This window comes from Cynoglossus semilaevis, chromosome 14 (assembly GCF_000523025.1).
Source record: "Cynoglossus semilaevis isolate Cse_v1.0 chromosome 14, Cse_v1.0, whole genome shotgun sequence".
NCBI lineage: Eukaryota > Metazoa > Chordata > Actinopteri > Pleuronectiformes > Cynoglossidae > Cynoglossus > Cynoglossus semilaevis.
Genome location: NC_024320.1, coordinates 13,314,553 through 13,330,746, shown reverse-complemented (window position 1 = coordinate 13,330,746; position 16,194 = coordinate 13,314,553). Strand labels below are relative to the sequence as shown.

The window sequence follows — 16,194 nt, the reverse complement described above, 5'->3', positions numbered from 1 at the left end:
AAAACAAACGGGTGGCCCAATCATCAACGGCATTAACGTCTTCGATGGAAGGGCGACTCTTCAGGCGTTTTATTAAATAGCCAGTATCGTAACAGAACAAACAGGACAGTGTCTCTTGATCTTGTCTTTGTTGTCAGTGTTTGATCCCCTTAAATAAACTACCCAGCTAAGAACAATGACACCGGCTGCTCTGTCTGCCACTGGTCAATGTGATCAGCTGATACGGATCAGGTCGCTGACTCAACACGTTTTCCAATACTGCCAAACACATCTTTACCTACTGTTTGTGCAGTAATACACAGTACGTTGGTAGTATTCTAAGAGCAGGGCGACCCTACTCATCCTGAACGTGAAGATGTTATTCTTTGTTGTGAAGTCACAACATTTGTATGGACACTTCATCGAGGATCAGCTGTTATCACAGAGCTGTGACTGTTCACCTCACACCACATCACACTGAACGTCCATGACGGAAGAGAGGAGAAAGTACAGTTTAGTCGTGAGAGGGAAAATTCTCCCTGACAGTTTGAAGCCTGTGGAGGCCAATACAGAAAGAATGTTCTGGGTTCTGTGCCAAACTAATTTCTCAGTAGGTCACAGGGGCAAATATGTAAGGCTGCGTTAGCAAGTATTCTACTGGTGGAAGTTGATGGAGATAAATAAATGAGGGTCCTATCTATTTCATTTCATCTAGACTAATCAGAATCTGGTAGCACTCGGTGACCTCATTAACTGGCCCACATTCTTCCCCACAAACACCATCGTTCTCACACATTTCATTCATTGGAACCTGGTCGCCCTATTAACGAAGCGCTGGCTTACTTGAACTGCTGTAATTGATTTGTTTTTTCAGCACGGAGTGAAAACACGACAGGAGTTGAGGTGTTGAGAGACTTGATCCTGGTTTGTTTGACTTTCGTGATGGTTTAAAAGTAAACCGTCAGTGACAGAAGTTAAAACCTGACAATTTGATCTGATTTAATCTGAGTGTCTCTTCAGTCAGATGGTCCAGATCACTGTAGTGTAAAAGTACTGTGGTGTAGGTCCCTGCAGATGCAGGGCCCCCTGGGGACTGCTGGGGTCTCTGATCCACTCATGTCTTCACTCAGTCATGTCCTTTTTTTTTCTGCTCCATTTCTCGTCTCCTCACAATCATTAATGCAGACACTCGCGTCACAGAACCTCGGAACTCTAATGTTTTAATTACAGAGCTCAGCTACAGCTTCTCCACTGACACTGGAGCCACACACTGCTGCACAGTGGACACTGTAATCTACTCTAGACCAAACACGGATTCTTCTGAGTTTAGACTATGTGGTATTCACTACTTAAAGTAAATGTCCTGCTTTCACACTGTATGAACTGAACTGAACTGAAATGAAGTCATTCTCTGCAGTGTAGGTTTGCAATACTAAAGTGGATTCATCTGAATTTAGACAATACAATCTGGATTGAGGAGTGGAGTGGTACACTGGTACCATCAGGGGGTTCTGGGTTCAATGCCTTATATCCTATTGTCTCAGGATAAAATGAAGGGACCAGTAAAAAGTGATTCCAGCAGGTAAAAACTGGTTTTAAAAGAGGTCTACACCATTTGCAGGTTCATATAATATGTAATTGTATAATAACAACCATGTCAATCTGCTGTACAACAGGCTGTACTGTGGTAGTGAATTGGTTTGGTTTATTAACTGTGTTGATGAAAATGACTCAGACGAGAGACTGTGAAAACTGATTGGAAACAGAAACATGATATGAAAATTAATCAAGGCTTTAATTGGAAAGAACCTGGTTTGGACTATGGCCATTGGTAGAAAGTAGAAATATGCTTAAAATGAGTACTTTTTAACTGGTTTCAGAGTATTTGGACCATGGACTGATGGAACCAGTGTAACCTGGTTAGTAAACCTGTTCAAAGAAAGGGGGGGGGGGGTGCTAGGGGGATAAAGGCTAAATGGTTTTAGTCTTGTAAACAGTAACCTGGTATATATGGTTTTTAATGTGAACTGATATGGATTTAAACTATATGAACTGGTTTACTAACTGGATCAAGACTCAAGTGTGAACCATCTTAATGTAAACAGATTAGGTTTAATCTGTCTAACCCATGGATTTTTCTGATGTGAAATATTCATTTAAATTCTTCTATCCAATCCATTATTAAACCCTAAACTGTGTCTGAGGCAGAAACAGGTTTGGATCCAACATCTACTGCCAGCAGTTCTGGTGTCATTTCTGATCCAGTTTCTGCCTCAGCTAGTGACTGTCTGGTTCCCAGGAGGAAGGTTGTCAGTTCTAACCTCCACAAAGAGCAGTCAGCGCTGACATGTGTTTGTACGACTGACAGCTCACAGGTTATTATGAGAAGACAGAAATTTCTGTCAGACAGGGCTCAATATTTCATTTAAAAAGTCAGGGAGTGAAAAAAGAGAAAAAGACAATAACAGTTCCAATCACTGGCACCAGGTTAAGAAATGAGAGCGCTGAATGTCCTTGAATTAAAGAGATGTTGTTTTCAACAGAATTCAGCAGAAAAATATAGCATTTACATAAAAGGTGATTCATGATGTTCACAGGTATGAAATAAAAGTTGGAAGATGTTAGCTAACAGATCACTTAGGTTAGCTCTCTGGAGTCAAAAGCTCAAAACATGCAAACGGTACCAGGAACTAATTAAATATTTACAGCAGATGCTACTACAAGGTACAACAAGCTGACTGTTCCACTTGGACAATCCTTTTATTCTAGGGCAGGCTGTCCAACATGGGGACATGGATGACAGTGAGGCAGGGATTTTGAACAACTTTTTTATAAACACCACAAATTCCCAGCACAAACACAGGTTACTCCCCTTTGGCCAGGTTTCCTGCTTGTGCCAGCGCCAAACACATCACGCAACACTGGGCAAGCCGTCATGCGGCCCATGTCGATGCGCTAATTGTTACACACAAATGTCTCTGCCCGACAAAGGAGTTTTGGAGCCATCAATAAATCCACTGACACTTGGTTCCACAGAGAGCAGAAACACTGGAAACTTGGTGAAAGTGTACTTTAAACACACCTCAAGACGTGTTGATCATATACCTGGGAATGGGAATGTTCTCCTGAATACTGCCTCCAGTTGGAGAAACTCCAGATTCCGTCTGGTCTTTTCTCTGACAGGCTCAGAGATGATGGATGTTACAGCCTGGTTCAATTAACTCACGGACCACAGTACTGTTGAGGTCAGGGTCTTCTTCTGTATCTGTGCCAGGATCTGTCTGAGCTGCAGAGACGGAGCTCTAATGAGAAACCAACAGCCGCGGCGGCAGCAGCAGATCGCCGACTCTGTGGAGCAGCGTCTGCTGAGTGACAGCAGAGACCACCTGGACCATGTAGGCAGATCGTCAGCATCCGGAGGTGGGGGCGATCTGAGTGATCCTTGCCCCCCGTGCTGACATTTATCCCTGACCACAGCTGCCAGCAGCCTTTCACTCTCTCTTTCACTTCATGTTCTTATCGCCGTGCTCTCCTTCTAGTCCTGAGATCAGGTGTGAGGTTGACCTTACAGCCAGGAGAGGAGAAGAAAAAGCTTCAGTGATTCTTCTCTGCTGCTGCTGCTGCTGCTGCTGAGCTGAAAGAAGCTGTTGTTTTCATCCTGACAGGAGGGAGGCAGTGGCTGTTGTCCGTGGTCAGATACAGAGACTGAGGCGACAACGGTTCGACAGCCATTGTTCAAGACTCTCAAATCTGAAAACTAGGTTTTCGACAAAATGTCCATAGAGAAAGACAGGGATTTTATCTGGCAGTGACCCAGGTGCCGCTGGTCTACTGCAGCCTCCCCTGGTGGGTTCACAAAGCAGTGACATTTCAGGGCAAATATTCAAGCCTTTTCCACTGGACTGATCGTGGCCATTGTTAAAGTAACCATTAAACCATCAGCAACATTAACGTATCTACAGTGGTTTGGTCCTTGGTCGTACAACACAGGTGAGGCTGACTTTCCAGAGTTTCATGTCTCACTGCACATTTTGACACTTGCAGTACTGTTTACACAAAGACCTGAACAGATGGTCAGATTTTGGAGGAAATCCCTGCAGCTGCAGAGTGAACACCAGCTGTGTTCTGTTCCTCCTGGTCTCCTCACAAAGGTCAACAACTGGAACCTCCGAGACATTTACGTCATTGTGCTGTGGTGCCTATAAACGTATGTGACAAATATTTGTGCTAACGTGTTTGTCTTCATTCTTTTTTGTTTTCGTTTTTTTAGGCTAATGCATTTTTTGGCAAATTAGTCAATTCAACACTACCTACTACTTTTTATGGAATCTTGAATCACGCGCATGCAGTCTTGCTTAACTTTAATGTATTTTGTCAGTTCATAATTTCTCTTTAGACATGGTACTGTAATTGATGCAGCTGCAGTTGTTTTTTTTATCTCAGAGGCATTGTTTTGTTTAGATTCCAATTATCACTGAGCTCCAACTCCAACAGAACTGACAGGGACGGAAAAAGAAAGGGAAAATAAATCGCTGTGTTTTTTTTTCCATGTTGCATCTGCAGTTCCGTAAACGTCTACAGTTGGGCTTTAAGGATCTGACCAGAGAGAATTCAGGTGATGAAACTGTTCATTTATCTACGGCTTAAATCAGAGAAACGGAGAAAAACAAGAGGAGAAAAGTCTGGAGCAGCAGCGACTGAGGGAGAAGCTCGAAATAGACCAGAGCTGAAACTGGTAACCATGGAAACCGGCCGCGAAAACAGTGGCATGAAAGACATGAAAGAAACAGAGGGAGAGATGGAGGGAGACGAGGAGGTGGAGGAGAATGATGTGAACGTGTCACAGCAGCAACAGAAATCCATGATCCTGCTGGGAATTCAGAGTGTGACTCCAAAAAATAAAATAAAACAAGTATTGATTTCCTTTCATTTCACAAAAGAAACAACAGCACCGGCTTTGAAAGCACCACAGCAAATGTTTCACCGTCACTGGTACCGGTTAGGACGGATTCACAGAACTGACAGGTGATTTTTAAGGTTTGAAAGATGACTTGTAGGGAAGGTTTTCAAATCTGAGAAAATCACTCTGACGTTACAAACACAAAGTGCCAAGAAATGTTAGTGCCAACCAAACGGTTCTTGGTCTTAAGGTCTGCGTTTATGCAGTAGTGATAGTCCAGGGGAGGGGACACGGAACAGTTCTACTACGTTCCCAATGTCCCTGTGGGACCAGAAACAGTACCAGTTACCATGTGTGGATAACATTTAGTTGAACCAAAGCTGACTTTGAACTCATTTTGTTACCATATCATGAACACCTTTAACTTGAACTCACTTTTCATTGAGATAATAATAATCATAATAATATAACATTATTATATTTAATAAAAATAATAAAAACTAACAGATCAGCGTTTAATTTCAGTCGTTACTGTTTATCTAAACTTTTGATTAACATTTGATTATCCGTTGCTAATTTGTAAAAAAAAAAAAAGAAGAAGTTATTTCAGCAGATCTTCATTTATTCTGGACTTTTTTCTTAGTTTTTTGTTTCCTCATTGCCAGCTATCTTTAGGCTCATTAAAACCATTTCCATGTCATTCTTACTGGCTAATGTGCATAACTTAACATTTTGGACTATATTTCTACGTTCGCAGCAACATAGTTTAATGATTAGTCATAAATAATGATGTTTTAATTTTAGAAAATGTCATTTTAATGAGATGGTTTTTTGTGCTATTGAACCTCAAATCTCTTAGCGTTATTCCCATCACATTGTCATTAGAAGTGAGCTGTAATAATGGTGAGGGACGAACGTCAATTCAAAACCTCAGAAGAATCTCCACCGATGATCTGTGAACGACATCTTGACGTTCACACAAACCTCCACCTCCTAAATGCTCTTCAATCCTTAAAGAAGTGACTTTACTCTGAGTTAGAGCGGTGGTGTGTCAGTTCAGGTTCCATCAGGTTCCAAACTGCTGTGTTTTCATGACTGAGGCTGTGAGTGGCACAGAGTTACAGCCGCTCTGATTCTAAAGCTCATGTTTTAGTCATCGTCAGGATGTCCTGACCCGGCTCTTCACTGTGGGACACAGAGGAATTGTTGAACTTTAAACATTCATGATAATGAATGAGTGAATCGCAGGTGAAACTTGGGTGCTAGCAAAAATTTGTTTGATTTTCTTTATCCTAACCTGAAACAGTGGATTGTAAAACTTTATAAAGAACACCACCGGAGGTGCTGTTCTAACGGAGGATGTCTGTGAGCCTGTGGCCTGAACTGGTCCTGTTTTGTTTTTTTCTGTTTTCACATAAAAAAAACTCTGAAATGTCCCTTAACTACGTGATGGATTCTCTGACCTGTCCTTCCTTCTGTCTCCGCAGGAATCACCACAGTTCTGACCATGACCACACTGAGCACCGTAGCCCGTAATTCTCTGCCCAGAGTTTCCTACATCACAGCCATGGATCTGTTTGTCACCGTCTGCTTCCTGTTTGTCTTCGCCGCCATGATCGAGTACGCCATGCTCAACTACTACTCCTACAGTATACGCAGACCGACGGCCAAGCCTCAGAGGATGGTAAGACTGGACATAAACACAGGGGCCAGAGTTTAGATACATCTGCACTTTCATTTACTTTTTAGATACTGACTTAGCCTTTTAGCCTGACTTTTAGCCTATTTGTTGGGGGGGAGGGGCTTAGCAAAAATGTTTTGGGAAAGTTTGTGTCTCACAATTAGCTCAAGCCGTTTGCTGAATAATTCTGTGCTATTTTGTAAGGTATTTCTGTAATAACCTGGTCTATTAATTAGCTATATTTACATGTGATATCTAATTTCTTACAGGTTGACAATTAACTATTCAAATTAAAACATTTCTTTGGTTTAGGAATAACTTTTTCTTCCTTTTACAGTATAATACATTTCTTTCTCAGAACAAAATATGAGAAAATCGTGCAGTATAATGAGGGAGATAGGGTTCTCTCTCTCTCTCTCTATATATATATATATATATATATATGTATATATATATACATATATATATATATATATATATAGTATGTAGCGAAGAGTCGGCTGCATCACATGCACCTGTGAAAACTCGATGTGCTGTGAGAAAAGCAGACTTTTATTCCCTCCTCTGTTCACTTTAAGAGCCTAATGCTCAGTGTAGGCTGCACCTGCTGCGACTGTGTCGACCAACAATGAGTCAGCCTCCACTTCACTCTGTCACTTCACTATCTCCACATCTGCACACATTCACTGCTGCTGAAGATACAGGAGATGCGCTCAGTGTCTACGACCAGCAGGGGAATCACAGTCCTATAGTTTTAAACCACTTTTCAACCATGTTCCAGCGGCAGAATGATTCAGATTGTTAATTTCTGTTCTGTGTCTGTTTTTTAAAAAAAAGTGTTTTTCAGCCGCACCTGTGCTGTACTTTTATCTTCAGCTTACTTTTAGCTTTCCCTTGGCTGTTTGTAAGCTGTACTTGACTAATCCTTTGGATAACTCATACTGGAGCTACTCTTTAAACTAACCATTAGCCGTTTCTTTCCCTTGGTTTATATACTGTATAGTATAATGTACCTATTTTTTTAATTTAAGTTTTAGCACCTAATTTTGATAAATATTTTGTGAACTGACTCTATGCTTACTGATAATTTCTGCTAGCTAAATGCTTAGCTTACAGATACAACTCAAATTCACTTAAGGTATAGATTCTGCTAACACGTAGCTGATCCTCTAACATGGAACACTGTGATAATTACTGCTTCATTTTGGCCGATGTTTAGCTTTTTCATAAGCATTTCTTTGGTCGTCTTTTTCCAGATTTCAGGTTCAGCTTTTATTTGTTAACTAGTTCCTTCATAATGGTAACATTTAGTCAAACCACACCTGAACACACTTTTGTGGTTAAAATTCAGATGCAACTAGATTTATTATTTTTCATTTTTGGAACTAGCTAGTTGAAGTGTGGGTGTTTGTGTCTGACATGAATGAGAACATTAACATTTACTATTAGGTATAAAAAGACACAGGTGTTGTGGACGCCCAGCTGGTCGCGGTCAGTTCTCCTTCATTTCAGATCCTGCTCTTGGTTTTAACAACAGACATTGAGCCGACTGACAAATGAACTGATTTCAAAGTTAAATCTCTTTCTCCTCCTCTTCTTGTCTGCCTACCTGCAGAATGTGAGCTCCCACTGTCTGTGGGGACTCCTCAGCTCATCCCTCCATCTTTTCTGCCTCCTACCTACATCCCCTCATCTAACTCTGTTTCCTCCCACTCTTTCTTTAAGAGAACAGAAAAAATCTGAGAGAATAAAATAAAGATATCTCTATTTTTTTTTTTGGTTTGGATTGTTTTCTTTTTTTTTTACATAATTTTCATCTCTAACCGGAAGAGAAAAGAAAAAGCATCTAATCAATTTTCATCAGAGAAATTACTTAGAAATCAGACTGCAGCTGAACCAAAGATGAGAAAAACACGGCTGCTGACGTGTGAGTCAATGTTTCACTTATTCCTATTAGTTTTTATTAAATCAATTTTTCAGCCTCTTCTATAGTCGCCTTGTTTGTAAGAACAATCAACGGGACACGACAGACTCGACTTCTTCACACTTCCAATTAGAGGTTTTTGCAACACATTTGTCTTAATCCTAATTTCAGTGATTTTTTTTCTTCTTCTCTCTCCAAACAGACCTACACATCCTTCAGCAGAGGGCGTCACCCCCGTGCCAGGACCATGATGCCCATGGGGAACTCTTTGTTCTGGCACGACTACGACGACAACTGTGTTTATGAGTGTCTGGACGGGAAGGACTGCAAAAGCTTCTTCTGCTGCTACGAGGAGTGTAAAGAAGGTGGCTGGAAGAAAGGACGCATCCACGTCAACATCCAGGAGCTGGATTCTTACTCTCGGGTTTTCTTCCCTACGTCCTTTTTACTCTTCAACATTGTCTACTGGGTCAGTTACCTCTACCTCTAATCCCAACCGAAGCCGCACATCCTGGAGCTTCATCTGTGGAGGGTGGACATGAGTGTGGAGGTCACTCCACAGTCAGGTCTACTCTCTGAAGGGCAGTCTATAAGGACTGCTGCCTAGGGAGTGCTTTGGTGTTGAGTGAAGACTAAAGGTTCTGATCCTTGAGAACCTGAGAGGACTTTTCCTGTTTTTAAACCGAACTGCAGACAGCTTTGATTTCACTGGGAAACGTCTGTATCGCTAAAAGCCTCAGCAGCAGAGGAGGAGGATGAGAAGGGGGCTGTGAAGCACCCACAGTGCCTTCTTTAAAAAAAAGGGTGCGGACACTACGTAAGGCCTAAGCTCCATTATTTTTATTACCTCATCCATCACAGCTGCCACACGCTGGGCTGTTTGTTCTGTGGGAAAACAAAGACAGAACGTGCTTCACACCGCTGGAGATGCTGAGAAGAAACAAACACCCACTTTTCCTTCTGTAGCACATTAGCCTCACGTCTACTCTTTTACTCCTACTTCTCACTAACTTCTACTTTTTCTCTCCATTACTTGAGGGCTGTCACTTTTCCAAGCATACAACTCTAATGATTTTTTGGGTATTTCATTTAGTTTGTTCCATTCTCCAAAATTACCTGGTTTCTGATACACAACGGTCTATTTTGTGAGATGGTGAACTAAGAAACAACATAGTGTCACTGTCTTCTTTAAATGGTGGATCGATCGAGCAAAGCAAGGTATCAAGCCTTTGGAAAACAGACCTACCCCAAACCCTAGAGCCCTTATTTATCAACCTATCTGCTAACTTGAACTTATCTTGTAGTTTATCTATTTTTTGGCAAACACATTTTTAAAATATTAAAAAATGTTCCTAATTCCCAAAATCTTTTTTGATTGGTGACTTGTCAGCCACCTGAGGATCAACATAGTGTCACTGTCTCTGTTTCTATCTAAGGGTGTGTTCAAAGCCAATGGTTTTCAGTCTTAACTTAAATAATCCCAGGAACTCATTGTTGTCCTTTGACATTCTTGAACTACCGACCATGTTTCCTCACATGAGTTTCTAACTGGTCATTATTTTTCCCACATTGTTTGGACTCAAAGTGACAGCCCTCCAGTGTTTTTCGGGGTTATTTGTACTTATAATGTGTTTATACACAGGTGGTTAGTTATTAAATATCAGTTTGTGTGGGGACAGTGGTCGTCTGGTAACAATCTTGTGAAGATTCATATCAAAGTAAACGCCAAGAATTTTTGTCTTTTGTTTTTAGTCACCGTTGAGTCTTATCTTGTAAAACTACAGCTCTCTTATATTAACACCCCAAATCCTTCGCACTTATCTCTAAACAACACACAGACTAGAATTAGGAGAAACTCTAGTGAAAGCAAAGTGGTCCTTCAGAGATGCTCCGACCGTCTTTGTCTCTTTGCTTTTCTTATGTATTGCTATTGATTTACTGTGGACTGTGGCTCATCAGCTGGGGTAGGGAAAACGGCTGACATTTTGGGAAACAATAATCTCTGAAAAAGCAGAGTCTTAATTTAATCTGGGTGACAGTGCAGCTTTAATGAGAGCAGACGAACACACACACACATACACACACACACACACACACACAGTCGGAAACAGGCCCTAATTAGGCCTGAAAAAAACAGTGTCAGTGTCAGAAAAAGACACAAAGTGCTGACAACAACAGTTTCTCTGTTGTTGCTATTAATGAGTCACACTGTTTACAAACAAACACTCGAACAACAGTAAACACGGCTGTGTTACCGACAGAAAACTCTGAAAAAAGAAAATAAGGTCATGTACAGAGTAAAAAGTAACAGTAACCGATGTTCCAAAATGTTTCTGGTCTGTTCCTGGTTCATGGTTCCTGGTTCATGGTTCATGGTTCCTGGTTCATGGTTCATGGTCCATGGTTCATGATTCATGGTTCATGGTTCCTGGTTCATGGTTCATGGTTCCTGGTTCATGGTTCCTGGTTCATGGTTCCTGGTTCATGGTTCATGGTTCAGTTCTTCTTCTGATCAATAACCCACATCATTCCTGATGCAAGTGTAAAGATAAAGAGTATCAAGTACCATTACAATATGCATCACACACTGTAATGTAAATGCACACAGGGTCTGGTACTGGGTTTCTTCCAGTGCCTCCACTTCTTGGTACTAGTTTTTTTTTTCTGGCTCACAACATTTGGCTAAGACAATTAGCCACCTGAACTACCTCGCTGCCAAGTTGTTCAGGTGGCTAATGGTCAGCTGTAGTTTTGGTCAGCATTCCATTTGCTAATTGATTTGATTTACCTGTTTAACTAATAGGCTTTCAGATTTCAAAACTAATCTGCACTTCTGACTCTGTTGTTTTCATTTGTCCAAATAATTCTACCTATTAGCTTTGATCTATTTTCTGTATAACAGTTAGCAGTTACAAGCTCATTTGAAATGTCACATGTCCAAACGCACATCGTGGGGTTGTGTGAGCTACAGAAGCCTGGAAGCTGAACAGGTAACATTCAGGTTTGAACACATTTGTTTGTATCCTGTTTGTAGAAAGACATGGACATTTCCAGGCCTTTTCAAGACGCTTTGACTCTGAGATCTGCCGATTTCTGACCCTTGCTCTAACATCGACGAACCACAGTGTAGGCATGAAGAGAAAATGTCTTCAGCTCTGAGTTCCCCCACTGAGAAACACCTTTAACACCACAGATTCCATTGATGCAGCGCTGACCGAGCGTCTGAAAGGAGAGCACGGCTCCTCTAACCTCTATACAAATTCTCCCTATAAAGAAACACTGAGTTTCCACGGCCTGAGCTTATGATGCACCGTGATGACTCACAGGAGCTTCAACATCAACAACACACTGATTACAGACTAATGAGTGTTGACTTCAGACGCTAGCTGCCTTGTTTTGGTTTTGAGATGAGTCTTACTGACAACACAGAGGGACAGGATGTGGTATTTATGAGTTTCTCTGACAACAGTTATTATTTTAATTTCTTTTACCTCCGAGCACTTTATTAGCTGCTGTATGAGCCCAGTGGTGGTAACTGTTTACAGCTTCTTAAGTTCCCAGTTATCAAACACATAACCTGGATCTGGCCTTGGTCTAAATCATCAGAAGTCTTTGCATCGTATTGATTTTACTGATGGACCGAAATTTATAAAAGTACACAAAGAAGATCTGCAATTTTAGATCACAACACACCTGTTTGGTCCACTGCTGCCTCCATCACCAAGTTCAAATTTACATTTTTTGAAATCCTTCGTCAGTGACAGATACTGACCACAGGAGGCAGTAGTGGACCAGCAGCTTCTGCGGTTCCTGTGGGCTGAAATCACTCATTTCCACTATGAATTTTGGTACAGGAAGTGACTGTTTTATCAACCAGCGTGATCCTGAGGTCCCTGGTTAAAGTGTCTCAGTAAAGGAGGCTGAGGGTTAACTTTTCTGTCCTCGACTGTATCAGCTCACACAGAAAAAGAACGCTTCCCATAATGTTGAGGTTTTTTTTCTCTATAAACAATGACCACAGATAAATGACCAGTGTTTCAGCCGCAGAGGCAGAAACTGGGTTGACATCCAACCATTGTTTTGTCATTGAGAATGCTCTGCACAAATGCATGTGTGTGTGTTTTTTCCATTTTCTTTTTTCAGTAGAAGCTGCACAAACACGAGTGTTTGGCCCACAGCCACGTCAAACCCCGAGGCACACAAACACAGACACACAAACACAGACCCACAGATACTGTACATGGCCTATTTACTTTTCATTTCAACGCTGCTTTAAAATCAATGACAGCTTCTGGGTTTCTTTTTTATCCTCTAATGAAAACTCAAAATCAAAGGTGATCATGCAGTAGGTGCTGTGATGATGCCGGCTGCTAATGGACTGCTATAGAAAACCATGTCAAATTGCTGCCATACAAAAAGGTTGAAGAAGAAAGACTCAGATTGTAAACAATTTCAACAACAACTCCTGGTGAGTTGGAATTCTTCTGGATCCAAAGCCAAATCATCTGTTTCATTACAGTCATTTGATTCAAATTTATTTTGTATACTGTATTTCATTTTTATTAAAAAAAACGTTCAGAAACGGCAATTAATTCTAATTAGAAATAGATAAATTTAACCATTTTATAAAACAGCTCAACAAAAATAACACTTTCAAGTTTTAAAAAACTAAATTTATGCTTAGATGCAAACGAATATATTTAAACATAGCAATGATTATTTTTACTTTTAATATTTGGAATTTAAATAGCTGAGAGTTGGACTGAAGTTTTAATTTTTCAATTTCTACAGTGCACTTAAAATAATACACATATATATCCATTTTCTAAATTACAAAAGGAACCACCAATAACTTTCAGTCCTCTTTATTACCTTATATATTTCTGTGGACATAGATTTTAGAAAATATAAAGTATTTTTACAAATAAAATAATTAAATCTATATTCTTTGACTCAAATATTCGCAGTAGTAAAACTCTATATTAACAGGAGACTTAACCGACTTTAAACATTTTAAATGCACATAGAATTTTAAATTAAATGAACTAAAACTATAAAATTATCTTAGCAGTTCAAATTAATTCAACAACCACTTTCATAAACTCTAAAGGGCAAAAAGAAAGAAGGTGAAGTTATTATTTCTATGTTTAATTAAACTTGTTTTGGTAACACAATCAACCTTCCTCCTCCTCCTCCTCTACTCCTCCTCCTCGCTCTACTACACTGTTTGTATGTTTAGAGAAAAACTTTTATGTAAGATGTACCTAATTAATGTTTCTATTTTCATACACTTATATACATATATCTTAAGTCTTTATGTACGGTATTAATAGAATGTATGTTAGGGGGCAGTAGTGAGTCTGGAGTGGACTTTGCTTCAGTTCAGTCAGCTTAACAATACCTTTTCACCTTATGGTTAGCTTTCCTTTCCTTCTCTTAAATATATATATTATTTTAATATTACGCCAAATTCATCAGTTGTATTTAATTAGCTTTTGTAAAATACAGGAAACATTGCAATATTTGAATTTATTTTGCATAAATGCATATCTTGGATTCCTGTTTAGTCAGATTTGTACTGTACACAAATCAAATAAAGGGAGATTTAGACACTAATCTGTTTTCATATCAAATAAGTTTGCTTTAAAGTCAAATCCTTTTACAGTTACTCTGGACTGGTTTGACCTTTGTTGTACAGGTCACCATAGCTGGGTGGGGAATTCCCCCCTGTGGGAGATGTTATCCTTCTTGTCTTTGCCGATTCATACAGAAATGGATGAAGTTCAATTATGTCCTTTTTTTCGAGACTTATTATTATTATTATTATTATTATTACTGTTATCTAGGAGCTGACTGAACTGAGCAGAGAAAAGCTCCGCCCACACCGCCGTTAACTCTTTTCATTCACGTTCAAGTTTTCTAACCACACTTTTCAAGTGTCTTCATCATCTTTATCAAGCAACACAATCGTCTGTAGAATTCTCACCGACTGAGTTTTCTTTGGGAGTCAGAGAGCTGATCGCAGAACAGAAGCAGGTCATTGAAATCCCGACCTCACACTGATAGTTTGGTTTGACAGTGAGGTCAATCTGATCCTGGATCAGCTCCCTGAGAAGAGTATTTTATGACAGTGAAAATCTGAGTGTCTTTTTTCTAGTGCGTGGTTTGTTGCTTATATGAATAAACTATGTTTTTGTCAAATGTGCTTCTGTCGGCTGTGTTTTTGTGGGAACTGTTGTACATGAATGTGTATCACTTAACTCTACAATGGTAATGACAACAATATTATGAATTATTAGGTACGTTAGGAAGAAACTGCATCCTCTAGAAATAGTTTTTAAAGCAAATTTAACTAATTTACAAATTTCAGCAACATGTTAAATTAACATAAGGCAGAAAGTTCCATTATTGTAAACCTAATTTATTACAAATAATTGTCATGTAACTAGAAAAACACATTTTATAATTATTGTCATATTAGTACAGTTTAATTCTGTATAATATTCAAATGTGAAATTCAAAGTTGTTCTAAAGACAGACTGAAGTAGTGCTGAAGGAGACAAAGAAGTCCAACGCAGGACTCTCACTAACAGTCTCTGATGAAGAGGCCGTGAAGTTCGTATTTGTCATTTCAGATCAATGATTTGATGAAAAAGAAATCCTAATAATTAACCGTGGGATGAGTTTGTTCCTCCAGGTATCGAACTGTTGTTGATGTGAAGGCTGTGACAGATTCTGACACTGACACATTCTGCAGCTGTGTGTGTGTGTGTGAGTGTGTGTGAGAGAGAGAGAGACTGTGAGACTGGCGGTTACACTGATGTACAACTACAACCCTGTCAAAGTGACAGAGCAGTGTGTTCACTGCCAAATGTTGTGTGGGAATTCTTCTCACTTCAGGGAAAACTCCTGTAGTTTTGTGACATTTCTGTTTTCAGCTCAAGTGTCAAAATCACTCCGACAACAGAGAGAATTAAAGTGGAGCTGTGGACGTCCATGTGACCCGCTAGTGTCACAGGAAGTGGAAATAAGGTGAGAAAAGACACTGATTTAATCATTAAAAAACGCAATACATAATAAACTCAAATACTGAACATTAGCCACTCCAGTTGATTCATATTTACAAGTATAAAACGGTGGCACTTTGGCCCAGAGGCAACGTCTCTGTCATTGGTGTTGAACCCCAGGGTTCACCTCCTGGGCAAGTTTGAATCCCAGTCAGGGTGGTTGGTACCTTCCAGTGGACTCACCACCTGCAGGAAGGTTCAGGGGGGTTGATACGGTGCAGTGGGATTTGGGTGGCGGTCGTGGAGACTGCTGCCCCACGACCCGGTAACAGATAAGTGGATGAAGATGGTTGGTTGATGGATGGATGTATAATCTGATTGATGTACTGTATGTAGATGATGTTCTTCATATCATGTATGATGTATGATTATAGTGTGTTTTGATTCTTATTTTAATGGGATTTTATACTGGTATACTGTATATACGTAGACATTTTGGAACTTGGAGTTTATGGGGTATTTATTCATTAAAAGCGATACATTAATGGGTGGGTTTGACCAGGAATGTGTGTTCGACAGTCTCCGTGGGTACTTCAGGGTCCAAGCACCCAAGGAGACATAAATCGACGCCCCTGCTTTGGTTTGGTTTGTTTTTGTATCTGACCAGGCCAAAAATAAAACCTATTTGATGTATTTTATATTT

At 40.0% G+C, this 16,194-nt stretch overlaps 2 protein-coding genes across 4 annotated transcripts in view; one reads left to right on the top strand and one right to left on the bottom strand.

Annotated features, from left to right (window-relative positions):
- The window catches only part of gabrg3 (gamma-aminobutyric acid type A receptor subunit gamma3), a 39,392-nt gene extending 28,535 nt beyond the window's left edge, over positions 1-10,857 (top strand). The window contains exons 9-10 of the mRNA XM_008325188.3: positions 6,367-6,563; positions 8,687-10,857. Coding sequence (XP_008323410.1) covers positions 6,367-6,563; positions 8,687-8,974 — 485 coding nt within the window. The 3' untranslated portion in view covers positions 8,975-10,857. The remainder of the gene's footprint in view (positions 1-6,366; positions 6,564-8,686) is intronic.
- The window catches only part of cfap221 (cilia and flagella associated protein 221), an 82,981-nt gene that overhangs the window by 30,645 nt on the left and 36,142 nt on the right, over positions 1-16,194 (bottom strand). The window lies entirely within an intron of this gene.